The sequence below is a fragment of the Urocampus carinirostris genome, chromosome 2 (genome assembly GCF_059441175.1).
Source record: "Urocampus carinirostris isolate Australia breed hairy pipefish chromosome 2, RoL_Ucar_1.0, whole genome shotgun sequence".
NCBI lineage: Eukaryota > Metazoa > Chordata > Actinopteri > Syngnathiformes > Syngnathidae > Urocampus > Urocampus carinirostris.
The window spans coordinates 22,013,103-22,040,729 of record NC_142350.1 but is presented as its reverse complement, the minus strand read 5'-3'; the positions used below and the strand labels follow the sequence as shown (position 1 = coordinate 22,040,729).

At 42.6% G+C, this 27,627-nt stretch overlaps 2 protein-coding genes across 3 annotated transcripts in view; one reads left to right on the top strand and one right to left on the bottom strand.

Annotated features, from left to right (window-relative positions):
* Positions 1 to 1,723: 1,723 nt before the first annotated feature.
* klhl43 (kelch-like family member 43) lies at positions 1,724 to 25,973 on the bottom strand. Of its 2 annotated transcripts, none has more exons than XM_088329369.1 (7): positions 25,402 to 25,973; positions 16,290 to 16,705; positions 16,075 to 16,223; positions 13,614 to 13,960; positions 10,832 to 11,131; positions 6,767 to 6,942; positions 1,724 to 5,635 (listed from the first exon to the last, which is right to left on the bottom strand). In XM_088329369.1, exons 2-7 carry the CDS (start codon positions 16,604 to 16,606, stop codon positions 4,825 to 4,827), a joined length of 2,100 nt encoding a protein of 699 aa, XP_088185495.1. In that variant the 5' UTR covers positions 16,607 to 16,705; positions 25,402 to 25,973; the 3' UTR covers positions 1,724 to 4,824. The 2 variants fall into 2 exon arrangements, with proteins under 2 accessions (XP_088185495.1, XP_088185494.1); XM_088329368.1 differs by lacking the exon at positions 25,402 to 25,973 and adding an exon at positions 20,820 to 20,956.
* eloa (elongin A) overlaps positions 25,418 to 27,627 on the top strand; it is a 22,655-nt gene continuing 20,445 nt past the window's right edge. Inside the window, exons 1-3 of the mRNA XM_088329371.1 lie at positions 25,418 to 25,523; positions 27,313 to 27,369; positions 27,447 to 27,559. Coding sequence (XP_088185497.1) covers positions 25,452 to 25,523; positions 27,313 to 27,369; positions 27,447 to 27,559 — 242 coding nt within the window. The 5' untranslated portion in view covers positions 25,418 to 25,451. The remainder of the gene's footprint in view (positions 25,524 to 27,312; positions 27,370 to 27,446; positions 27,560 to 27,627) is intronic.

The following is a 27,627-nucleotide window of genomic DNA, read 5'->3' as shown; positions in this document are numbered from 1 at the left end:
GTGACTGGTCTGTCCTTTTTAGTGGGATTGCTAAAACAATACCACTGTGTTTCTCTTCCTTTCTCTTGAAGCAAACCTTGACGTCCACTACCTCTGCCATATCAAATGTACACTGTTAAATGCCCACTTTTGGGGAAATAGTGCCATTCAGGCTCTAAGAGTTTGAATCCGCCGTATTTGCCGGATACCACGGTTTGCTTTCTTGACACTACCTGTGGATCTCGTTTAGTTGGACTTTGAATTTCTTAGAACTTAATTCAGACATAGATTTGCAAACTCATCTGCATGTGTACTTGCTTAAAACTGGAAATGGAAATTCAAGTTGATTATACGTGAAACCACTACAGGGTTCCCACAACTATTAGGTCTCAAAGGCATTGAATTCACGATTCTAAAAATAAAACCATTGTTGGCTTTCAAGTGTCTTAAATCCAATTTTTGAAAGTCTTATAAATGAGAACACGTATAAAAGATTTTTATTTGTGTGAATTAAAAAGATTGAATAACGTTTATCCATTGCCTTAATTATTTATCTAATTCCTTAGGTGGCAACACCGCGTGACTGCTGAAACGGAAGTGTCAAAACGGTGATTTGATTTCAGTTGGGCCTTTCTTTGGTCCACCCGCATTTATAGCAACTATGGAGTTTTGAATTTTACTTGCCTTAATCGTTAGGAACCCTGAGCTAGTTTGTGTCACATTTGGCCTTTAGAAAGACGCATTTATGATATTTCACATCTCATCTCTTTTTAGCTACACCGCTTATCCTCAGTAGGGTCGTGGGGGTGCTGGAGCCCTTCCCAGCAATCATTGGGCAGTGGGCAGGGGACACCCTGAACTGGTTGCCAGCCAATTGCAGGGCACACGGGGACAGACAACTCACTCGCTCATTCGCACCTAGGGACAACTTGGACCGGCCAACTCACCTGAAATGCATGTTTTTGGAATGTGGGAGGAAACCCTCGCAAGCACGGGGAGAACATACAAACTCCGCACAGGAACTCTGAAGCTGGATTTGAACTCACGCAGGAGGTTCCCAAGACATGAACTGTGCCACACATGCCCCGCCGTGCTGCCTGATATTTCGCGTATTTTGGCTTATTTAAAGGTGTGGTGTGGGAATTTAAGGCTGCAATCATGACTTGAAGCCAGGAGATGGCGGCATTGTTTTATTAGACACGCTCGAAGAAACTTCTGTTTCAGCCTGTTGACGCCCCATCTCCAAGCCAAATGATGGGTGACCCCTGCTGTCCCATGTGGATGGACACCTTTAGCACTCGGGTGGTAGGGACCCCATTTCCTTTGGTGTGTCTTGGGCAAGTACACCCTTGGCGGTGTCCATCCCTCTCAAGGCCAACAAATGTAGCCACCTTATTTTAGTCATCAAAATCGACATCAAAGGACGTTCTTTTGATCAGGGCTGGATTTCTTTAAAGGTATCGGGAAAAATAGCCTTGAAAGTGCTTGAATTAAAATGGGTGCGGCCCTGTGGTGTTCTCGTCTACCAAAATTAGTCGTGCAGAGTATTGGATGGCCTTTATAAAAGCAGATAGAGAAAATAAGAAAAAAACAAATATCCAAATTGGGTAAAAACAAAAATTATGAGGGGGGTGGGGGATGCCACATTTTTAGCATTTGTGAATGAAGAAAACAAGTGTTGTTTAGTTTGGCTTTTATTCAGTGAAACTTTCAAACATATCACAGAAAAGGCACCGCTTTTATTTTCTTCCACGTATCACTGCTCCGCCATAACTTTTCAAATATTTTTTGCGGGCGACTTTCATTTTGACTTGCGTTAATTTTGGTGCCCCCTTCTTTCAAATCGCTCTATCTCTAAAGCACAAATTAGAGTTGTCGACAACCGATCGACCCCATCTCGAAAACATTGGAACCCCTCCAATATCTTTATTTCCCTTTTCTTCTCCGTTCCAGACTTCTCTCGCTCGCTCGCTCCCTTCCCTAAATTTTTGGACTTTTCCGATCCCTCGGAGAACATAACAGACCTTGCAAACGCTCCTTCATTCATCATTTGATAACTAATATAAATACAAAGAGACATCCTTTCACAGTCGGATTTAACAAGTGTTTATCGTTTGTTATCAACCTGTGTCCCGTGAAAAAAATGACCAATTTTATTTTTGCAGAAAAGCATGCCATTGTTCAATATTTGCTTTCTTCCAGTGCTTCACCGAATAACTAACATTCAATCATAGGTGGATTTTTTTTTTTTACAAATGTTCTGCTCATGAAATTACTTAGGGAAATAGATCATATAAAAATACATTATTTGTTTTTGAACGGGTAGTTTAAGATCCCACCGCCCAAAAAACAAAACAAGTCAAGTGAAATTCAACTTTTGCAGATCATTTTGCTGATTTCAATCATTTTCTTACTTTACTCCAAAAGTTTAAAAGTAGTAACAAAATATTTGTTCCACCAGCAGATGGCTCATTTAATGTATTATTTTTCTAGAAAACGATAACAATATAGTGAAATATAATTTAAGAAACCGATTAAAAGTATAGTAAAACATCATAATACTGCTACATAAATAACCTGTAGTACCTCCTGAAGCATGGTCACAAAAAATTCATAGGAAAACCATTATACTTCAATATAGGTGACATAATAATTTAAGCTTAACAAAAAGAACGCCATGAATTAATAATGAAACATTTTCAACCTACGGTTGATAATCGCTCTATTGTTTAAATACAGGGTGTTCCAAAAGTCTTAAACATTTTGACTTTGAATCTCTTAGAAACTACTGGATGTAAAAAAAAACGTCTGGTAAGTTCAGAAAGCTTGATTTTGACACGCAATGTTCAACGTAAGGACGACAAACATCAAGCCCATTGTCAAATTCTTACCCAACGTGTGCCAGCATTGCAATGTCAATGCTCGCAACAGTCTTTCATTCTCTGCATTATTTCATAAAGAGGTGTTTGGATATCTTGATGAATGACTCCTTCATGTAGTCACCATTTGTGAACAGTTTTCCCCGCTTTATTATCTCCTGGGTTGCAACAAAACCCAGTCCGCTTATTAAATCTAATTTTGCACTTATCTGATTTCTCCAGAGGTCAAGTCATGTTTATTTGTGACGCCCTTAATCACAAAGAGTCTGATAGGGCTGCACAGACCACAGATTATTGCAAACCACGGACTATTATGACACCATCCCCTGGTCTAAAACCTACATGAGGGCAAATAATACAAAGATATTGTCAACATAAAATATAGGTTATTCATAGCCTATAGAGTAGAAGAATGTGTTAAGCTTAAATTTAAACATTTACACTGCATTTCACATGCAATTGCTTTTTTCTCTCACTTCCTACTGGGCACTCTGCCACAAATGTAGCATTTAACCATTTTTCTCTAAAGAGCAATCAAACAGGCAATCCATCCGTATCGGCAATTAATGCAAATAATTCTAATCCAGAAACATTGAATTCTCTGTAATCCTATTATATTTCTACCTTTGGCTGATTTGTTAAAAACAGCAGCCTGCCTTGCCTGGTGACACTTCCCCTTTAAAAGGACCACACAGCTTGGGACAGTAGAGAGTAATTAAAGCAGAGGAGCAATGCACCGGAAAAGCGCCAGGAAGCTGCTCAGTAACACTAAAGAGGCCCAAGTTGCCAACCCCTGTTCCAATACATCTGTCTAGGCAGTGTTGTGTTCAGTAACTGTCTAACCCTGAGGCTCCAGTGTGATGGCACCCTCTCCTGTTGGAAAATGAAGCCACCAGACTCACTCAATTTATCCATTAACCAGTTTTCCAGCATTTGAGGGTACCTCTCACCATTGACCGTTGCTCTTTCAAAGAAGAATGGTTCGGTGACAGCTTTCTTCCACATTGCACAAAAGATTAAAGCACTTTGAACATTCCATGTAAAAATTGAGATTACAAGCTTTCAGAGTTTACCAGATGTGTTTTAATATCCTTTCTGAGATATTCAATGTCAAAATGATCCCGAGATTTTTGGAACACCTCGTACATTACCGGCATTGACTCACAATTTTCAAATGGACTGTTTTAATGTATCTGTAATGTACCGCAGTCTAGTGTTTTGTTACCTACATGCAGCCTTAAAGGGACAGTGTATTTTTTTACCACTAGATGTCACTGTATCGTGTTATGCAATCGAACACGAGTGCCGATGAGCACAAGGAAGAATACAAACTATGGAGACTCAAAGGGACCAAACCCCCATTTCCAGAGGTGTTTAGTTTTTCGGGTACCCGTAGCAGCAAAATGTCCTTTATAGTAACCTTTACGCTTTAATTCCATATCTATTGAATGATAAGCTTTTCCCCGTATTTTATATGCTTTGTTGATTTTTTATTCAAAGTATACTTCTTTGTTTAAAAAGGAACACTGAATTTACTGTGAGGAAAGTACTAAGAAATATGCTGAAATATGTATTATTTATTTGGTCAGTAAAATGAACCTGTATATAGAAATAATCTTTTCATTCTACATAGCCTGTCTTGCTGGGAGTAAATAGGTGCCGCGTTGTGTTTGTAAGGTTGATTATCGCTTGATAAAGGGATTTGTTACCGTTAATAGGGATGAGCTGGACAGTTTAAAGCTAATTAAGAGTCAAAGCTTTAACTTGACAGCACAAATTTGTTTTTTAGATCAATATTCTTTTATTCAATGAAGTATTTTCATGACTAGGAGGCGCCAAATAATACACACTGTCCCTTTAAGGCCCGATTGTGCAAAATTCTCCTTTTGATTTGATCTTTTGGTGAATGATGAATACGACACTGAGCAGAGATGCCAGGTCGGATGCCCTCCAACGCTCTTCCCCTTCACGCCGTAACATTTTGCGGCGCAGGGGGCATGCTACTTTCCCGACTGCCGATCTTGCCGGCGGGCTGTTGCGACTCCTCGTGAGCCGGCACGTTTCGGTGCGTTTGTCGGCGCGGCGCCTGTCGGGGCGGTAGCGCCAGCATGCAGCACGATACGCCCACGGTAGGCTCCGGCAGGTCCTCTGCACGGCTCCAGCTATCCGTACCCGTCTGGTAGGTCTGCACGGCGGCCTTGTAGCGCTTCTCGGCCTCGTTCCAGCCTCCGATGATGTACATCTTGTCGGGCCCCAGGACGGACAAGCCGGCCGTGCTTACCCCTTGGGGTAGCGGGGCGGCACGGCTCCACGAGCCTCCGCCCTCTGGGGTAAATACCTCCACGGCCAGGACGTCTACTCGCTCCCCGCCGGGCCCCAGCTGACTACCGCCCACCACGTAGACTTTGCCGCCCAGCGTGGCGGAGCAGTGCCAACCCCGGGGCGTTTCCATGCCGGGTTTCTCCACCCAGGCGTCGGCCCCCACGCTGTAGCAGGCCACGGAGCGCGAGTAGGCGCAGTTGATGTATCCGCCGGTCACCAGGATGTCGCCCGAGGGCAGGGTGGCGCTGGAGTGGCAGCAGCGCGGCACCTCCATAGGGGCACGCATCTGCCAGGCGTTGGCCGAAGGGAGGTAACTCTCTACCGTGGCAAGAAGCCCTTCCACGTTGCGGCCGCCTGTGGCGAACAGACGCCCTCCGCTGGCTGACAGGGAAAAGTGCGTACGACGTTGCCGCATGTTGGCCAGGTGGAGCCAAGTGTTGAAGCGAGGGTCATATCTGCGTGGCAGGGAGAGAAAAAAATACACGTTATTTAGTTTGGGTGATTTAAAGTTAGTGTTCGCAACTTGCTATTTTGCCACACTTTGTAGCCATCTCCTGGCCTAGACTCATAATTCCAGTCTGCTCATTTCTAATAAACTTAAGGTTTGGGTTGGCGTCTGGACTGATTTGAAACGGTCCTTTTCTTGTAGTATTTATAGGCTACGCTAACAAACAAGGGGATACCACCATGCTCTAATCCATACCTGGGCACTCCGGTCCTGGAGGGCCGCATGTTCTGCATGATTTTTGGGGTTTCTCTGATCCAATACAGGTGATTCCAATCACCAGTATCGTTAACGAGCACTTGCTAGCTTGCTAACGAGGTTATAATTTGTATCACCTGAGTTAAAGAAGAGCAAACTTCAAAATCTGGCAGGACGTGCGGCCCTCCAGGACCGGAGTGCCCAGGTCTGCTCTAATCGGTTCTGTAACAGTGGTGCTAAAAGTAAGATAAAAGTGCGGTGGAAAACACCCTCTAAAGGCTCTGTGAACTCAGCTGGGCAAGCAAAGGCATGGTGTTACTGGGCATTCTACTTAGGTGAGGTTTTTGCAGGCCGCAGATGGTTGAAACGTGTACATAAGAAACAATTGCATCAATCAAGTGATAGTTTCGATAGAAGATTGGATTTGGCTGCTTAGAGTGGTCTGGAGCTGCAGTACCCAATTTGGCTGGCAGAGGGCGTAGGAGACCCGCTGACCCATCAAAACTAGATATTTATTAGATTTGTTGGTATTAATTGGGGGTTTCTGGCTTAAAACACTCACAGAGGCACTGTGTAAATTTTCACAAAAATCAAATATGCTGTTTTCTGTATACTTGAATGGGTGGATATATATATATATATATATATATATATATATATATATATATATATATATATATATATATATATATATATATATATATATATATAGATGGATGGATCTAGATAGATGGATGGGTAGATTTGATTTAGATTAGGTTAAGTTATTGAATACTTTTGACGCAAAACAATGACAGAATATCGTTAAATAGCTTTTCCTGAGAAAGTTCGAATCCGGACGTTAGAAAGTTATCGTGGCGCCAGTGTTTCTTGCGTATGTGACCTGCTTAATGTGCTGACGGCGTGCTTGGCCTGGTTGCGGGCATCATTCTGGTCCTCGCCGCCGGCCACGTACAGGAAACCGTCCATGACAGCAACGCATTGATTGAAGCTTTTAGCCGGCAGCTGCGTCAGGTGACGCCAGGCTGCGCCCCCTTCGCGGGGGTCCCGCCACAGCACCTGAATAGGTCCAAAAGTCGAGTCATGTTTATCTGTGACGCCCTTAATCACAACATGTCCCAAATACTTTTACAAACTAGATTACTATTCCATCATCCCCTGATCTAAAACCTACATGAGGACAAGGAAAAACTCAAAAACTCTACGAGGAAAATGAAGTGACCTTGAGAAGGGGCTGCACATGAGGTCAACCCCCTTCCAGGATGAGTAGGCTTCAATGAATGTTGCAAGGGTAAAAAGGATTATCAGTGTTGGAAATAATGTCTGCCCGGACGCCAGGGGCGTGCATCTTTTACGTCGGGCGTAAAACTCACACAAAGTCTCCGCCCGGGTGGCCGACAACTTTAAAAAAAAAAAAACGGAAAGAGTGCCTTATTCCGATTTCGAAATCTTCGTTCAGTTTGGAAATTTGGGAATTTTGGTTCGTTTAGCAATTTGGATACTCGGCAGCCGATCAGAAGCCTGCGTCAAATAACATCGTGCTTCCGGACTTTCCCGAGCGTTATAAGGTCCATCATTTGCATATAATTTTCCAAAGTATAAGCACAGAGAACACAAGAAAAATGGATAAGTGGTTTGGAATCAAGCCAAAACCTCAGCCCCAGAAGAAAGATTCAAAAGAAGCTAACAAAATTGATGACGCTACAAAACGTAAACGTACATTAAAAGCATCGTGGAAAGAGGAGTTCACGCAGCTTGTAGCAGATGAGGCAACGCAAACATTGCATGAATGAAGATGATTAAATACAGGTGCATACTGATGGCAGATGGAAAACAGCGATGTCATATACATGCAATGCATGTTGTAAATATATTTATAATAAACTTAATTTTAGAGTGTTGTTCTGTTATATATTCTGATTATCAATCCTTAATACCTTGCAACAATCTTTTTTTTTTGTTGTTTTTTTTTTGCGATGAGTCGTCTAATTGTGTTTCAAGTTGTGAATAATGGGGCAGGCAACTTTATAGCTGGACAGGCAACTTTTCAGAGTTGTCTGCCCTGGTGTCCGGTAACTTTTTGTCACGAGTTTCAGACACTGGGATTATGTGCAGTTACTTATTTCAATGTTTCAGCTAGAGTTGATTTTTGTACGCACAAAGCCTGCGCAATAATTTCTGATAACAGGATTCAGTCCAGTATATATACGACACATTCTTTACTGGTTAACAGTCTGGGTGTCACATCAAAAGAGCCGGTTTTGGCTGCAAATCGCTCAATAATTCTTAATATTGAAGCTCATTAAACTATGTTCATTGTTGAGACACTTTATGATGAAAAGACACAGAATAAACTTTACCCTAAAACAAACTTTTTACCTAGGAGCTCTAGTAAAACACCTAGAGCAGTTTGATTGGGTGAGCAGTGGGTGAAGTTCTACACAGGGCACGCGCACACTTTGTCCTAGCCCAGTTGGTACCCTCATTTGCAGTATTTTGTGACATTTTTACAAAATCATTTTGCTTGCACCTTGTTTGGAAACCATTATCCAGGAAAAAAATGACTGCCAAAATGAGTCACAACGCTTTCAAGTAACAGAGACTAATTTAAGTGGTTGATTTATATTGTTATAAGACACTCTGGCAATATAATTATTTCATAGATTTGATCAAATCATCAAACGTCACACAGAGAAATAAAATGTTGTGATGATTAAGCTTTTGTCTGGAGAGTGTATATTGAAGTTTTGTTTGAATCCTGTCTCAAAATATATGCGTTAGCTCTCTAAATATGTAGCTTTAATGGCTCTTTGGGTCAAAAAGGCTTTGCAATTCACAGACATTATCAACATCCATGGCCTCAATTTGTGATGCAGTCAACGGTTAAAACCGGCTCAACCGTTCCACGGTTATAGCCAAGTCAAGTCAATAACAGAAGGTCCGGTTGACAGCAGCAAGATTCTGCTTGGCTCTTGGAATCACCAGTAGACCAGCTTTTTAAGAGCAAAGCACCAAGCAGGAAATTAAATTAGATTAAATAAGAGAGGGCAAGTCCATGTCAAAATTTCTGTCTTACCAACAGAACCTTAAAATTCTGACACGGAGCTAGTGCAGGTCAGCTAAAATCGGGGTAACGTGATAAAACATTCTCGCAGTTAAAAGCCTTGCTGCAGCATTTTGACCAGATGCAAAGTTTTGATGCTAAAAATAAAGAGACCGGAGAGTGGTACATTTTAGTAATCGAGACAGGAGTTAACAAATGCATGAATTACTGGGACCGCTTAGTGTGGCGCCCATCCCTCTCCAGGCTGAAAAATGTTTCAGCCCATTCCTGAACTGAGGACCTTTCGCGTGTCAAATGAAAATGAGTGCTACAGAGCACAATGAAAAATACAAAAATACCAAAACGCACCTTTTTACTTACCGTAAATTCCGGACTATAAGCCGCTACTTTTTTCCCCAAACCTTCAACCCTGCGGCTTATTCAGTGATGCGGCCAATTTATGTAATTTTTCTAACAGCCGCCAGCGGCGCTACAGTTCAAGGCACATGACGCAGCTTACAAGCTAAACGCAATCGAGCAGTCCGATAAAGAAGGAAACAGAGCTACTGCACGCAAACTTTACCTTGCGAGCGTGTTGCTAGCGTGTTTTTGAATAAGGGAGCGTGGGACGAAGTCTATATGACATAGTCTCTTTCCCATACTTAAGGAGGACAACTTTGATGACGTCAGTTATAGGGAGAAGATGAGAACGGTTTACCGTGATTTCAACATGTACGGTATGTTTTTTTTAACAGACCTGCTAACTGTACTGCAAGCGTGTTGTTAGTAGCGTTTTGCTACCCTTCACAGGCGCGGGATGAAAGTTATAATATTATTATTAAAGCTTTGAAAACTCTCTCGGTGTACCGTCTTTCTTTGTAAATATGCGTAACCATGTATAATATTTATTTGCAACTGTATATTTTTGTAATGTATTTATTTGTATTTATTTTGGACACCCATTCTGATAAGTCTTGCACTGACCAATTAAAAAGAAGGGGCGTAACAGATGCGGGGGAGGACGGGAAGTGGGGACCGGTAAAGGTGAGTGTTTGTGGACACGGCAGACAATAGTGGATATATATTTTTCCCACCCTTACCTTTGGAAATATACACTTTTTTTCCTTGGATTACTTTTAACGGGATCCGGACTCTGCAGGTCTGCATCAAATGTTAAGTACCGGTATCATTATCCGTTATTTTGCCGGCTGTGGTTATTGAGCTGTGTACTTTATGTTCAGCTAAAATCGTCTGACTCAAAGTCGGATTTGGGTTGATTTTGTGATTGAGTTACATGTTTGAATGTGGGCGCATGCGGCTCATACGCAGGTTCGGCTTGTGTAAGTACAAAAGCGGTTATCCTCTTAAAATGTGATAGGTGCGCTCTATAGTCCGGAATTTACGGTATTTTTGCTCCTAGCCTTTTTGAGGTTTTGGGGTACCCATAGCAGCAAGATGGCAGGCAATCATGTCAGATGAGGCTCATGTAAAACAAATGCCAATTTCTCAACCTATGAGTTTTTAAAAGAAATGCATGTTTACATGATCGTTCCTGTAGTTCCCTGGAGTCAAACGCGCCCGCCTTAACAGAGCCTCGCGTCCCACTCCACGGGGGGCCGCATCACTATTTAAAAAAACACTGCACTACATCAATACTTTCTCTCCCCTATTGTCAGGGTGCAAAAATATTTAGGATGGCCCGCCTCAGGAAAAAGCCTGATCCCCTTTGCCATTTGACCTTTCTAAACCACAGCCCCTGCTGACCCATCCAGTCTGCCCTCATTGTCCCACTGTCATGTACGTTTGTCATTCGATGTAATGTGAGCTCTGTTGTTTTCCCCGGGTACAGTGAATGGAAGTGATTTTCCCTGCGGGGACCAATAAATGAAATCAAAATCTCCAGACCTCGCGGCTGAGGGCGCGTTCGGTGAGGGCCGGCCGACCCCCGACGGCGATCAGGGCGTGCTGGCTGCCCCGCACTTGAGTGCGGCGGGACTGCAGGGCGTTCTGCTGGTGGGGCAGCAGGTGGTAGTTCATGGCCTCAACCAGCAGGCGATGGCACTGGGGGTCCTGCATCATGCGAGGCACGGGCTGGATCCGGCTCACCAGCTCACCGGCCGGGATGGTCTCCAGGCGGACGTGAGACAGCAGAGTGGCGGCGTGAGGCTGGCGGGACGCTTCGAAGTCCAGCCACTTGGTGGCCAGCTGGAAAATGGTCGGAATACAGGAAGAGCTCAAGTTCAATGAAGGGAGAATATTTGCAGGCCGAACCCCCAAATTTGGATTAGCGTCAATTGCAGACAACAAGCTGCTGCTTTGTGGCTACATTTTAAAAACTGCTTTTTTCACTTAAAGCCAGGCGCCACTCACATAGACATTCAAGCTGTATTTCTCTCACTCTCTCTCACGCTCTCTTTATTCTTGTTTTCTGCCTCTTTCTCCCAGTCTCTTTTTCAGTTAATTTTTTCTCTCTCTTATGCTATCTATTTATCTTCTCTCTTTGCATTTTTCCCTCTCAGTTTCTTCTTTTTCTTTCTTTTCATATATCTCCCCCTTTCTTTGTATCTCTTTTTCTCTGACTCTTTTATCTAAGTTTCTCTCTGTTTTCTTCTCCCTGTCTCTTTCTCTTACTTTCTCTTTGCCTTTCTCTATGACTCTGTTTCTCTCCCTTTTTCTTTTTCTATCTTTCTCTCTATTGGTCTTCTTTTCTCTTTTTTCTATTCTCTTTCTCTCACTCTCTCTCGCTCGGCGGTTCTCTCTTATTCTTCTCGCTTCCTCTCTCTTGTTTTCTCTCTTTTGTATTTTTCTCTCTTTGTCCCTTTCCCCCCTCTTTCTCTCGCTGTTTTCTATTCTTTGTCTCTTTTTTCTTTTTCTTTCAATCTTTTTTTCGCTCAATTTTTCTTTGTCTGCTTTTTCTTCTTTCCATCTTTCTCTTTCTGTCATTTGTTACACCCTTTCTCTCTTTTTTCTCTATTTCTCTCTCTCTTTCACTTCCCCCTTTCTCTTGCTTACTGTTTCTCTTTCGCACTCTCTTGTTGTCTCACCCTTCTTGTCTCTCTTTACCTACTTCTTCCTCTCTCTTTCTCTTTATTTCTTACTCTGCTTTCTTTCTCTCTTGGTCTATTCCTTGCTATTTTTCCTCTCTCTTTCTTTCTCTTGTACTCCCCCTTTGTCCCTCTCTATATTTTTCTCTGTCTCTGTCTTTGTCTCTCTCTCTCTCTCTCTCTCTCTCTCTCTCTCTCTCTCTCTCACCTACTAGTCCGGCCCTGTGAGAGTTTTTTTTCTACCGTGTGGCCCCCGAGCCCAAAATGATTTGGCACCCCTGCCGTACCCTGCCGGCAGTGGTAATAGCGGTCTGCATCTTCCCCCTTGCCCCTTGAGCTCTTTCGGTCGGGTGTCACAAGCAGCAGTGTCAGCTGCTCTCACTTCTGAATTTACACTGCGATGAAAATAGACCCGAGCGTTAAATTCCTGTCCCCATTAGAAGCCCCCATCAGGTTTAGGATTGTTTCGCTGTGCAATCACCAAGACACCTTTTACTGTATTGTGACAAGGACACAGATGCAACCGACCCAGCAAAAACTGCTTGAGAAGATGTTGGAAAGATGTCAGGGTTCTGTTTAACAGGGGTGTCAAACTCATTTAGGCTCGGGGGCCACATGGTAAGAAAAAACACACGGGGTCGGACTAGAGGGTTGAAGAAAAAGAGAGAAAAAGAGTGACAAGAAAGAGTTAAAGAGAGAGAGAGAGAGAAGCACAAGAGAGAGACAATCAGAGAAAAAAGAGAAATTGAAAAAAAACTGAAATTGAGGGGAAAAAAGACAGGAAAAGAGAGAGAAAGAAAGGACAAAGATAAAAGAGTAAGAGAGCATCAGAGAGAAGAGATAAAGTATGAGATACAGCAATAAAGAGGGAGAATGAAGACTAAAGGGAGAGAAGGGAGAAAGCGAGACAGAGAAAGTAAAAAGAGAAAGAAAAAGCTTAAAGAAGAGGGAGAAAGAGAAATAGAAAGAAAAAAGGAAAGGAAGACAGAGAAAGAAGTAGAGGAAGAAGAAGATAAAAAGGGAAGAGAGAAATGCAGAGAGAAAGAGAAAAATAGAAAGAAAGACAGGGGGAGAGAAAAAGAGAGACAAAGACAGAGCAAGAAAGCACAAGAGAGAAAGAGGGAAAACGAAGAAAGTCAGGAAAAGGAGATAAAGAGAGAGAGCGAAAGTAATACAGCTACAGTGTCCTTGTGAGTACTGTCTGGTTTTGGTGACGTCAAGTGAACATATCATAAAAGTGGACATATTATAACTGCGTTTTTTAGCCCCTGTTAGCTCTGTGTGTGCTATTTTTGCCAGTTGGCCGCATTTTGGCTAGTGGCCATGAGTTGTACCATTGCTGCACCCACTCGCGACACAACACTTAGGCATTCTCCACAAGAACTACCAAGACTTGGCTAAAAACACTACTAATTAACAAACGCATAAATCCATATAGTGACTGGCTTGCGAGGGGGCAAGTGTTACCCTGACGACGTCACAACCCAGGAAGTCAAAGATGAAACGGACCGTCATCAAAATGCATTATCACAGAAAATAATTGGAATATACCAATGGCATACAGTATATGTAGATAGAATGCAAAAAACATGTACTATTTTCTAACATTTTTCAAATTTTGGTTACCCCTTTTGAGGGCATACCTGGAAGGCGACCACCTCCGAGGGCAGCACCAAGGTGTCGTCGCCCATGAAAGCACAGATCTGCTCCAGCGTGAGTTGCGTGAAGAGCGCCGTGTCGGCGAACTGCACAAAGTTGTCCAGTACGAAGCGGCGGGCGGCTTCGCACACGCTGGGTAAGCTGTAGGCGGCGGCGATGTTCCAAACGTACACGCACGTCTGCACGTTGAGCTCGGCCAGCAGGAAGTCCACGCACATTTTCAGCAACTGCGGGATGCGCAGCGTGGACGCTGCCGATACCGTGCAGCCGATCGTGTACAGCGACATGTGCACGCGGCCCAGGTAGGCAAAGGTGATCACGTTGGCTAAGCCTGGCGGGCGAGGGGAAAAACACGGCGTCAACATATGGAACCCTTTCCAGCCTAAGTCATCACCGAGACCTCGGGCAGAGCATGCTTCACTATGGTGTTCTGTCCATTGGGCAATATTGACTGTTTGGTCGAGAAAGGTGTGTTTTGCCTAGCCTGTGTTACCAACATCTGGTTTGCTCCCTCAGGAACACCCAAGGGCAGACTACAGAGGGACCATGGCTAGCTCTATTGAGCTTTCGAATTTATTTCTGGATCACGAATCCTCCTGCCCCAGGTCAACTGCAGTTTCACCCGTTAAGCCTTCTATTGTTGAAGATAAACTCAGATATGGCGACATGAGGACCGTTTTATTTTGACAGAGACTTCATAACACAGCATACAAAGTTGTCCTCGAACAGAGAGAATCTCGCGTGTATATAGCCCAAAGGCTGACTTCACTATTCCTGGTTTGGTCATTTTTTGAGTCGGCATGCATGCACGTGAAACGATCTGGGATACAGTTTTAGTATCTTGCAAGGCAATTGCTCAAAAACGATTCAAACCAGGGTCTGCTCAGAATGAACTGACATTGTCTCTGGACTGAGATGTTTTCCTAACTCTTACCATCTGGTTCTGGTTTTGCTGTCCTTATTTCAACTTAAGCTCGAACTTAAGGTCAGAGTAACATTATGAAAGTGTTAATACATACCAATTTTCCACAAGACATACACAAAATGAGGATAACATCGTTGCCAAGGGCTCAGGCCTTTAGCTCGTCTGTAACCGCCATTCTATTGCAGCTAGTGGGCGAATCTGTAGCCAAGCGCTTCTTAGTAGCCTCCTTCAATTAGCTGCATGGGCTCTATCCATGATGAGTTCAACAAACAAACGTCATCCCTGGATTACCACAGGATGAGTTGACCCAACAGAGGGAGTAGCTCAGTAGCAGTATGAGTTTAAATGGAGCGAGATGATATTTGAATGTTGAGTTGTGTTTTTAGAGTTTAAATTTACAAAAACATGCCTAGCGGTTGTGTGTATGACTGCACAAAGCGAGTGTGAAGCGACTGGGATGACGATCAATACTTTCAAGTCTGAGACCATGGTGCTCAGTCTGTAAAATGTGGCAGGCTTTTCCCAGATTGGGGATGAGATCCTGCCCCAAGTGGAGGAATTCAAGTATTTTGGGGTATCTTTCACAACCGATTTGTAGGATGGAACAGGAGTTTGACAGACTGACCAATGCAGCGATTGCCGTCATGCGGACCCTCTGCCTGTCCATTGTGGTGAAGAAAGCGCTGAGCCGAAAGGCAAAGCTCTCGATTTACCGGACGATCAATGTTCCTACCCACACCTATGGTCATGAACAACGTCCCGAATACAAGCGGCTGAAATGAGTTTCTTCCGCAGGGTGGCTAAGCTATCCCTTAGGGATAGGGTGAGAAGCTCGGTCATACGGGAGGGACTCAGTGTAGAGTCGCTTCTCCTCCACATTGAGAGGAACCGGCTGAGGTGGTTCTGACATCTGATAAGGATGCCTCCTGGAAACCTCCCTAGGTAGGTGTTCCAGGCATGTCCCACCAGCAGGACGTCCCGGGGACGACCCAATAAACGCTAAAGACAATACATCTCTATTTTGGCTAGGGAACGCCGCAGGATCCTGTCAGATGAGCTGGATGAATTAGCTGGGTATAGGGAGGTCTGGGTTTGCCTGCTGAGATTGTTGCACCTGTGAGTTGATAGATAATTAATGAAAAATAGATTTGATTGAATTTCAAGAGGAAACGAGCCTTTTCAAAAGCAGCATAGGAGTTTGTGGCAGAAAGCCATTAAAATAACTGATTGGACCAAGGACACCATGAAGAATGATTGCAGTGTCCTTTACATATCTGGTAAGTAATCATGTAAATCTGGTTTGGATTTATAGTACTAGAATCCCAAAAGCCTTAGTTTGAGTGATTAGGATAAGCACAGAGGAAAGTGTTTGCTACCGATGCCTACTATGAAATGTGGTCATTTGGCTTCTACTGGTGCTAGCTAGTAGATCATTGATATTTGTTGACCCACCAACTCTAATGATGTATTTAAGGTGGCCCTTGAGTTGTTGCTCATTCGGGCCGTGGATTCGGTCCTACCAAGAGGCGAGAGGGAGGGCAGCTCCAAACGCTTCATGTCCGGATCTTTGGCCAAGATCTCCCTGAAGTACTGACTGACAGAAGAGATCACCAGCTTGTGCACGTCAAAGGTTTTTGTCTTGCAGCTCAGCTCCAAATCTGTAAGGAACCTAGCAAAAATGTATGTCATTCAAATAAAAGTGTGTTTTATGGTCATTGTAATAATGGAAAGGTACTTCTCCTGGCGCATCTTGCTGAGTTCCTCTAGCATGGCGCTGCCATGCAGTGGGCGCGTCATTTCGCTTCCCAGCCCCAGGCCGCGCTCCCCCGGCTTGAGGACAGGGGGCGGCAGTGGCAAATTGAGGCTGTTGAGTTGGGCGATGTCCAGAGCCGCCATCTGCTCGATCTTTCTGGTAGCGCTCTCGACCACAACCACCACGCCATCACCGCGGCGCTCCACCTTCAGATTTGGTGAGGCTGTTTCTATGACGACGGCAGGCACCGCTTCCGAAGAGGCCTTTTTCAGCCGCATAGTCTTCTTCTTTGGGGCCATGTTGCTCCCTGCGACCCGCTAAGGAAAAATACGAGCTTTCTGTCTACTCCTGAAGCCAATTTTTGTTGTTTTCAGGCTTTTGGACACAACACACAGCACCTAAAAACATAGGAGCAGATTTTTTTAGCTGTATTGTATTACTGATAGCACATTCAGAACTAAAGCCAAGTCATGTTTATTTGTGACGCCCTTAGTCACAAGAAGTCTCAAAGGGCTGTACAGACTACAGACTACTATTACAACATCCCCCAATCTAAAACCTGTATGAGGGCAAGGAAAAACTTTAAAACCTTAGCCTGAGGAAAATGAAAAAACCTTAAGAAGGGGCCTCACAGGTGGTCACCCCCCTTCCAGGAGGACCATGATGCAATTGATGTTTCAAGGTCTTCAATTGACAATACACAGACATCATCAACATGAAACATAAGAAATAACAGAATGTTCAGTTGACAGCTTCCTGTCACAAAGTCTTGAACTATGCGGCAGGTTCTAGAATAGATGATGGCGTACATCAGATCCAAGTGTCGATACGATGGTTCAAAATGCATGCACCGTAAAACAAACAGTCTCATACTTCTCCCTCAAGAACAAGTAGACAAGAGTCTAGAGTCTAAAATTGGGTTACGTGATACTGTACAATTTTCTTTTCCTAATTAAAAGCCTCACTGCAGCATTTTCTACCAACTGCTTAATCTACCTAAAAACCCCTAACCCCTTACCCAACTCTTATACCTTACTTTAACTGTAAGCCCAAGTTTTAAAACTCAAATTTCCTTACATAAGGAAAAAATAGGCTTAAATTTGATGAAAAACGTTTTTCCCTAAAAAGTAGAAAAAGAAATGTGTACGTCGCTGCGTCTGAAATACTCCACTGATTGATTTCCAGGACCAATCTTTTGTAGTATTTTTGTAGTGTTTCTGCAGTCAGATTTTTGTAGTATTTCTATAGTCCTATTTTGTAGTATTACCGTAGTATATTTTTTGTAGTACAACTTGAGTATTTTTGTGGTATTGCACTAGTTGTATTTTTGTAGTAGTTCTGTTGTAATAATTCTGTAGATGTATTTTTGTTGTATTTCTGTTTCTTTTTCTATTTTTGTATTAAAGTGTTACTGTAGTGGTAATTTTGTATAATTTCTGTAAAAGTACTTTTGAGGTATTTCCATACTAGTATTTTTGTAATATTATTTAGTATTTATTCATGAATGACTTATATTTCCTGTTGATGCTATCTGTGTATTAATTGTTATCACAACATCCATTGGAGCCTGGTCATCCTGGAAGGGGATTACCTCATAATGGTCTGTAGTTTGCAATAGTCTGTGGTCTGTGCACCCTTTTGAGACCCTTTGTGATTAAGAGCGTCAAAAATAAACATGACTTGACTTGATTATTTTTAAATGTTACTGTAGTCATGTTATTGTGGTATTTCCGTCATAACATTTTTTGCAGTATATCTGTAGTGTTACTCTAGTTGTATTTTTGTAGTAGTTCTGTCGTAATAATTCTGTAGATGTATTCTTGTTCTATTTCTGTTGTGATATTTATGTATTAAGGTATTACTGTAGTAGTATTTTTGAAGTATTTGCATACTATTATCTTTGTAGTATTTATTTAGTACTTTTGAATATTACTGTAGTTGTATATTTGTGTTATTTCTCTAGTAATATTTTTGCACAAGTATTTTTGTATTATAGTACTACTGTAAGAGTAGTTTTGTGGTATTTCAATAGTATTTTTTTCTTATCAGAATGAAAACAAAACTATATACTAGATCCCTGTTTTAAGCACTAAATTTTTTTTTTTTAATAATTCTATGGTATCTTTGTGGTAGTATATTTGTTGCATAACCACAAAGGGAAAATAGGGGCAACGTTGGAACCCGAAAACATTTTTTTATCAGTAGTACTATATTTACAATTCTATATATTGCCAACTTATATTGCCCATTTTGTTTAGCGGGCTGGGTGAAAAAGCCCGACGGCCGCCTGTGGCCCCCGAGCTGTAATTTTCCCACCCCTGGCCAAAGCTCTAAACCTAAAAATCGCCCGTTCGATGTGTTCGCTTATCAGCGGCACCGAGCGGGTTAGTTACTAACATTAGTGACATCTTTTAAACATCGAGTAATCCAAAAAACACCAGCTTTGCTCAGGATATTTGAAAGCATCTGACGCTATTTCCATGGCATGAATCTGTTTTGCTGCAAACGATTGGTTGCTCAACAAAAAAACAAAAAAATCGCTACCAACAGCTGCCACCCTCCTCTGCCGTGTCCGCCTTCACCGCTGTGAGCTATTTCAAATGACACCCCCAGCTCCAGGGATACTAGAGAGCTCAAGAACAGATTGGATCATGTTCCTGTTTGTGCTGATGTCATTGGAAAGTGTTGGTACACAACTAGCTTGTTTACGTCAGATGTTATATGCATGATAAGCTGATAAGGCGCAAAGAGTAACTTTGAAAAGAGGACATATGAATGTGTTTTTAGGCTTACATGTAACTTAAATATTAAAACTCAGCTGCATGGATGCCTAATAGGATGATATTTTGAGGCCCTGCCTTAATATGAAAGTTTAAGAGACAGTGTGTATTATTGGCCCAATAGACGGTGCTGTATTCTGTCGTGCCGCTGAAAACCAGTGCTAAAAGCACGAGGAAAGAAGGCACAATACGGAGACTCAAAGTGCACCATATTACTTTTGAAAAGAAGAAAACAAAAGAAAGAAGAAATTTTAAAAAAGAAAGGAAAAAGGGGCAAACAATGAAAATAAAATAAAAAGTAAGATGGAAAAAAAGAGAAAAGAGAAAATGGCATTTTTTTTGTTTTGTCTTATTTCTGTTTAATTACTTTCCTTTCTTTCTTTCCATTATTCTTTCCCTTTCCCCATTTTCCTTTTTTGTGGCTTTTCCCCCTACTTTGTTTTTTATTCCCGTTTTCCCCTTTTTAAAAAAAATCTTTTTCTTATTTATTTTTCCTTATTTTTATTCCTTTTTAAAAATATATTTTTCCTTAGTTGTGCCTTTTTTGAGAAAGGAAAAATGGAAGCAAAAGGGTCTTTTTTTGCTCACTTTCAGTCTGCTTAGTTTTGTAGTCTTAAACATGACAGCGACATCTATTAGACAAATATAAAACACTGTCCCTTTAAGAAGAGCGGAATGTTTTTACTAGTGCTGTTTTTGTGGAAAACCCCATTTGGCCAAACACCACCCGGATTCGGGCTTCAGCGGCCCCCACCTCAGTTGAGTTTGAAACTCCTGCTCTATATTGACCTATGTATGAAAAATTAAAATATTGTTTTTTTACAGAAACTTTAGGCCTACTGTATACTTGAAAGCAGACACATACGGCCCGAGGGTCAGATCTGGCTCAATAGATGATTCAATACAGATCGCCATAAATATGTGAGTATGTCAAGACAAGTCATGTTTATTTATGACGCTCTTAATCATAAAAAGTCTCAAAGGGCTGTACAGACTACCAACTATTATTGCACCATCCCTTGATCTAAAACCTACATGTGGCCAAGGAAAAACTTAAAAACCTCCCTCTCCCCCTCATATGTTTCAGATTTATTTTTCCCTTAGTTCCTGCTCGGAGCTTTTGGCCGGAAAAAAAGGCTGGTCTACTAGTGATCCCGGGAGCCAAGAAGAAATACGCCGGTTCAAGAGTGTAGAATGCTCTGCCCTCTGAGATTTGATCTGCAACCTCTAGGCTTAAAACACACTTCTATTCTATATCTTACGATTTACCTGTATTTCATGTTGACAACGTCTGTCTATTGTTTGTTGATTCTAAATAAAGAAGCAATTCCTTTGGTCATTTCCATCAAAAGTTTTTTTAATAAATGCAAACCGAATGCTCCCTCTGGCCATTACAGGGCAGTAAAGGATATACTCTCAGCTTTAGTTTGAGTCGATGTAGCCTAATCTTATTGTCCATGCACTGCTAAAACTTTATTTTGTATTTCTTTCTTATTCATTTCAGACCAGTATGGCACTGAAGGGATTTTTTTTCTTTGCTCCCACTAGAGTTTATATAACATTCTGAGTTGGTTCAGGTGTAAAGCTGCATTCACTCAACTGTTAAAACAAACCAATACACACATTCAGCTAAAATGAGTTTGACACCTGTGCTATAAAGCAAGGGTATCAGCCAGCCATGCTGTCCAAATAATTTCTTAAATAAAAAAAGGAAAACAAAATATTGGTTTACCTGCTTTTTCTGTCTGTTCCTCCCCGTTTCTCCTTTTGTTGCTTAGATGATGTTCCCACTGTTTGGTTTCCCCTCTGTTCTGTCCTCCTGTCACTCAAGCAGGTGCTGTGTTGTGTCCGTGAGCGTTGGTCCATGTCGTAGGGTCCAAGGCAAGCCTGTGACGTAGTCCCCAACCCCTCAACAAATCCCCTCCGCCCTAGATAGAACTGCCTCCTCCAAAGCACATCAAACCACCTCCATGTCCAAATAGAGGCACCGACAGCAGCCCCCCTGCCAGAAATAACCCATAAGAGGCCCTCTCTAGACCCAACACACTGATCTTCTGAGCTTGATTGTTTTAAGTCATACCTGTCAATTTATACCTGTATTTTATACAGTTTTTGACTATTTCAAACCGTGCATGTTGTATAACAATTTTTGTATGCAATTTAAAAAAGAAATAGGAGAAAACTTGTCTTTTGTTAGACCGATCACGTCCTGCCCATACTTGCCTAAATCTTAACTGTCTCGTTCACTGGTAGCAAACAGAAAACATGATCAAAGATTGATAATATTGTCCAGGTCCACTAGCAAATGTATTACCCCGATTTAAGCCAGCTCCCTGTCAGTCCGAGGTGTAATTTTAAGGTTCTGTTGGTAACACGCATATTTTTGCATGGGCTTGCCCCCATGTTCCAGCTCAGAGCCTTTGCTTTGAAAATGCTGGTCTACGATTGATTCCAAAAGCCAAGAAGAAATCCCCAGGTTAGTTCTTTTGGTAACATCCAAAAATTCAATTGACTTGCCCCCTCATATCTTTCTTATGTGATTCCACCCTATGTACCTGCTCAAAGCCTTTGTCTGAAAAAAAAGCTGATCCACTCGTGATTCCAAGAACCAAGATGAAATCCACAAGTTCAAGAGTGTTTTCCATTCAGGTTCCTGTGCTTCTGAATACTCGGCCATCTAAGATCAATCCGCAACCTCAGTGGAATTGTTCATTTCGATGCTGAAGACACACTTATGTTCTCTAGCTTCTGAATCATGTTGACCTCATACTCCCCTTGTCATGTCCTTAAAGGAGAAGGATGAACGTGGTTGTTGCACAGTGCACGCGATTTGAGCCAACTTCCCAGAATTTAAACCTGATTTACTCCATCATCTAGAACCTGCTGCATCAGTACAAACTTAGATTCAGATTCAGATTCAGATTCAGATATACTTTATTGTCATTCTTGTACACGTGTAACAGAACGAAATGTCGATACATCGGACCCGCACAGTTTCTTTGAATGTACAGATATAAATAAAATGTTGTATTGAGTTGGAGTATTGAAGTACGAATAATATACTAAATAATTAAAGCTATGTATAGTATTATACAGTAGTGCAAAGAGTGCAAGAGGAGCAGCTAACCAGATGTGCAAAATGGGCAGTCAGGTAAACAAGTCACTATACAATAACAATAACACTGGGGTACGATAGTGCAGAGGAGAACAGGTGTGCAAAGGCGTGGTTAGGTATAAAAGAACTGCTAGTAGTGCAAAAAAACAAACAAACAAACAGATGTACAGATTAGAAGCTGTGTAGGCTTACTATGTGTGTGATTGACCATTTAACAGTCTAATGGCCAGGGCGACAAAGCTGTTGCAGAACCTGGTGGTCCTGCACCGCACACTGCAGTACCTCTTCCCAGTGGCTAGCAGAGTGAACAGTCCATGATGGGGGTGAGAGGGGTCCCTAATGATGTTCTTGGCTCGGGATAGGCAGCGCTTCTGGCCAATGTCCTGAATGGAGGGGAGAGAAGTCCCGATGATTTTCTCTGCTGTCCTCATCACCCTCCTCACACTACCCCAGTCGGAGGCACTGCAGCCTCCACACCACACAGAGATACAGCTAGTCAGGATGCTCTCTATGGTGCCCCTGTAGAATGTGATGAGGGTTGGTGGGGGCAGGTGGGCTCTCATCCTCCGCAGGAAGTACAGGCGCTGCTGTGCCCTCTTCACCAGTGATGCAGTGTTCACGGACCAGGTGAGTTTGTCTGTGATGTGCACCCCTAGGAACTTGGTTGATGGGAAGTGGGGAACGGTTGGGCTAGTTTTTCCTGAACTCGATAATGATCTCTTTAGTTTTGTCAACATTCAGGACCAGGCTGTTGACTCTGCACCAGTCCACCAACTGCTCCACCTCCTCTCTGTAGGCCAGGTCGTTGTCGTCTCTGATGAGGCCCACCACTGTTGTGTCGTCCGCTAACTTCACGATGTGGTTTGTGGCTGACCTAGGGACGCAGTCGTGTGTCATCAGGGTGAACAGCAGGGAGCTCAGGACACAGCCTTGGGTGGAGCCCGTGCTGAGGGTGATGACATCGGAGATGTTCTGACCAAGCCGCACTGACTGGGGTCTGTCAGTGAGGAAGTCCAGCAGCCAGTTCCGCAGGGGGGTGTTGAAGCCCAGGAGTCTTAGTTTGTCTACCAGGTGTTGTGGGATGATGGTGTTATATGCTGAACTGAAGTCCAGGAACAGCATCCGCACATGGGTGTTCTTCTCCTCTAGGTGTGTCAGGCTCAGGTGAAGAGCAGAGGAGATGGCATCCCCGGTGGAGCGGTTTGTCCGGTAGGAAAACTGAAAGGGGTCGAGTGAGGAGGGGAGACTGCAGGTGATGTGCTCTTTAACCATTCTCTCAAAGCACTTCATTATGATAGGAGTCAGTGAAACGGGCCGGTAGTCGTTCAGTGATGAGATCTGGGGATTCTTTGGCACTGGGATGATGGTGGCAATCTTGAAACATGATGGTACCGTGGCTTGGTCTAGCGAGGTGTTGAGAATGTCTGTTAGGACACAAGCCAGCTGCACTCCCTAAGTACCCGCCCTGGAATGTTGTCAGGGCCTGGAACCTTCCGTGTGTTGACCCTTCTCAGGGTCTTCCTCACGTCAGTTGAGTCCAGGAGGAGTGCTCTTTTGTCCTGATGTGGAACCGCTTTCACTGCAGGGGTGCCATTTTGTGCCTCAAACATCCCAAAGAAGTTGTTGAGGTCATTCAGGAAGTCCATGCTAGTGTCCCCCACTGGGGCGGTAGTTGGCTTGTATCTGGTGATGGCCTGAATGCCTTTCCACATAACCCCTGGTGTTGGTTGTGCTGAGGAAAAAGTCCTGGATTTTTTGACTGTGCGAGGCTTTGCTAGTCTGATAGCACGGTTTAGGTTGGCCCTCGCAGATCTCAGCGCCTCCTCATCACCCGATTTAACGGCAAGGTTCCGTGCCTTTGGCAATTTGAAAGGTGCAGGAAGCTGTCAGCTGGACATTCTGGTGTTACCCATATTTAATGTTGATTACGTCTGTGTATTGTCTGTTGATGCCCTTGCAACATCGATTGCAGCCTGGTCATTCTGGAAGAGTGATAACCTCATGTTAAGGTTTCTTTATTTATTATTTCAAGGTTTTTTATTTCCTCGTGCTAAATATTTTGAGTTACTCCTTGCCCTCAGATCAGGGAAAGTTGTCATCGGTGGTCAGTGCAGCCCTTTGAGACTTGTTGTGATTAAAAGCTATACAAATAAACACGACTTGACAGCAAGTGGGGTAGTAACTAAGAAAGATGCTGAAAAAATGGTTTGTGTTGTTTATGTTGGTAAATAAAAACACACGATGTTTTCATTCTACACTTTCTGTCTTGCGGGCAGCACGGTGGTGCAGGGGTTAGCGCATGTGCGGCACAGTTCTAAGGTCACGAGATCAAACCTCCTGTGTGGAGTTTGCATGTTCTCCCCGTGATTGCGTGGGTTTCCTGCGGGCACTCCGGTTTCCTCCCACGTTCCAAAAACATGCATGTCAGGTTAATTGGCCGGTCCAAATTGTGTGAATGAGCGAGTGAGTTGTCTGTTTCTGTGTGCCCTGCGACTGGCAACCAGTTCATGGTGTCCACTGGCCGAAAGTAGCTGGGATGGGCTCCAGCACCCCCGCGACCCTACTGAGGATAAGCGGTGCAGATAATGGATATGGATGGATGGATGTTCTGTCTTGCAATGAGTGCTGTGTTTGTAAGATTTATTATCTCAGATAAGGGGAATTGCAATACTTGATAAGAGAAGCAATTGCCTGATGTTCACAGGTAAGTATTCAAAATGAATGTTACGTGTTTATTGACGTAAAATATCATGAATAAACCACTGGTTTCCCTTTGCAGAATGTTGGTTGTTGTTTCTCAAATTAATCAGTTAGAGGGTTTTACTCACGTTTCTCTACTGCCTTCATGTGGCTGTCCATAATACTCGTGAGCGTGACCAAAACAAAGCCCAAAATACAATGCCACGTGGTTTTATGTTTTTACATATAGTTATTTAAGTATGACATCGTTATATATTATTTTACAATTAAATACCTGTATTAAAAATAACCTAGTGACGTAAACAGGTGTGGACAGCTGATGTGACCTACTTCCGGTTGGTGCGAAAGCAGCACGAATGTTTACTTTTCCGCCAGGTGTTTTATCGAAATAAGAAATACAGTATTCAACCGTGTATTTTTGTGGATTTCAATACAAATATTTTTTTATGTTCGTTTTCTGAAGAAATACGTTGTCAGAGTGGAAACTTTACACCCCCACCTCGGCTGAACTGAAGTCGCTTCCGGGGACGGCATTTACCAGCAGTAAACATGGCGGAGGAGCTGCTGGAAACAGTGGACAGACTTCAGTCCCGGCTCATGGAGAGCCCGGAGCCGAGAAAGGTAAATCCCTTTAGGGGATGACAGTGATGGGATACCCGGAGTTTTTAATGTTGGTCAAATCACAATTTGCGACTGTTGGTCAACGAAACCCCGAACGTAGCGGAGGCCTTGGCAGGTCCCGTATAGTCGCGTAAGGTCTGAAGTGGTGCCTTCAAAGTCCTCGGAATCAGTGAGAGTTTTCCTTATTAGAAAATCCAGTTAGTGAGAAGAGGTGTTTAGCAATTGTTAAACAGTAATTACTTAAGTTTCATTTTTAAAGTTGTCCAATTGTTACATATATTGTTTGCGGCACTCAATGTATATTTTGTATATACCACCACCGGTTCAAATTGTTAGCTAGCAGTATTCATATCTTTTCATGTTTACATAGCGACGTCTTTTTTTAAGCCATTCCATGAAAATATCATTTTTAGTACTTGTTTTGTGTTATTACTTCAACTATGTCACACCAATAACAATTAAACGATCCAACCGCGTTGAGGTGCTTTTGTTCAACCGACTATTAGTTGCTTATATTCCTGGCGGTATGTGAACGCATCACAGCATACGTCACGATACATAAAAGAGGTTTTAAACTTATTCTCATTAAAATTTAAAAACCCGCTAATGTCTTGGACAGAAAGACAGATGACGTCCACAAACAACGTGTTTAATTTAGGAAACCTTTTCCTGGGGTCGTCATATGTTGTGACCATTGCAGGGTACTGTAGCCGCTAGCTGTGCGGCTAGCAGAGAAAACAAACGCCATTCGGCGTCTGAACGAGCATGAGCTCAATTATTGACTGTTTTTCCTAAACAATGGTAAAGCAGAGTAACGGAAAAAGAACACTCTCCATACTTATGCGTTAATATTTCAGTTTTGCACGTCTTACCGTTGCAATACAATACTCTTTAAAGATCTTTAAAGTAGAACGGACTGAAACACATCTTTCATTTTAAAATGGCTGTGTGAGTGGCATGAAATAGTAGTGATTTAATGCTAAAATGGCATTGCTGACAATAGAGAGAATAGTTGATTAAACAGGGTGTGTGCTGGTACTTGAAATCCTTGAAAATGCTTGATTTTTAATGTTGTGTTTACAAGGATTGAAAATGGCTTGTAAATGCATAAACTTGTCGCCATGTTCCCCAACAAGTCTGCTTAATAATGATGCAGACGCTGCTCTTTGCTGGCTTCGCCATTGAGTTTCTTCTTTCCTCGTGATTAACGAAAGCTGGCATTAGTTTGTATGGCATTGTCCTATAAAGCGTTATCGCCCCCTATTGAGACAGGTTCATGCCACATCTAAACAGGGCACTATGAAATGTATATTTGTGCAAGTATAATACATAAATTATGAAAAAAATGGTGCAAAATGTTAAAGTAGCATTTTCCCAGTGGTAAATTGTAATGCTAAAAACCTCCCACAAATGAAAATGTAAGCTACATATTACTGTCATTTAACCCAACACCTATCTGGGGAGCGATGTGACTTGAAATAAAAAATATTTGCAATTTTCTTGAGATCCTAAAATCATATGTCTTGATGAATGATGCACTAGCAAGATTAAAAATTACATATGTCAATTGCATTTAAGTTTTGGGTCGGCAAAATACATGATTCTCACCGGATTTCTTGGAAAATCGTCTTTAAAAGTCTTTTAAATGTGCCATGCATAAAACAAAAGTCGAAAACTAAGTTCAGCATTGCCATTTTCACACAAGTCCATATTATTACGCATTTTTTTAAACTTGTCAACATATGAGTAAGATTTAATGAAGTGTTGTTCCGTGTTTTTTTGTTTTCAGCTTCTCAAGACGCTCAAAAGACTCGGCGAGCTGCCAATGACCGTCGATATTCTCGTGGTGAGCCTGACCCCTCGTGTGTTTGTCTCTCGTCTTGATCTTCCTTCTCTGAGTTTAAAAAAAATTGTATCCTGTAGGAAACCGGTGTGGGAAAGACTGTCAACTCCTTCCGGAAACATGAAGTTGCAGCAGAGGTGGCAAGAAACTTGGTCGCCAAGTGGAAAAAACTAGTCCCGCAGTCGGTCGACAGGTACGCGAGAATTCACAAACTCCATCCTGCTTCCACTCTTCTTCTTTTTTGACTCTTTTTGTCATATA

Bases quoted from the DNA above. Each gene is read 5' to 3' on its own strand.
- klhl43 (XM_088329369.1), bottom strand. From the start codon at position 16,606: ATGGCCCCAAAGAAGAAGACTATGCGGCTGAAAAAGGCCTCTTCGGAA. The intron at 16,224-16,289 runs GTACCTTTCCAT...CATTTTTGCTAG, and splicing joins AGCAAGATGCGCCAGGAGAA to GTTCCTTACAGATTTGGAGC. The intron at 6,943-10,831 runs GTCTGGAGATTT...GGACCTATTCAG, and splicing joins AACGCGCCCTCAGCCGCGAG to GTGCTGTGGCGGGACCCCCG.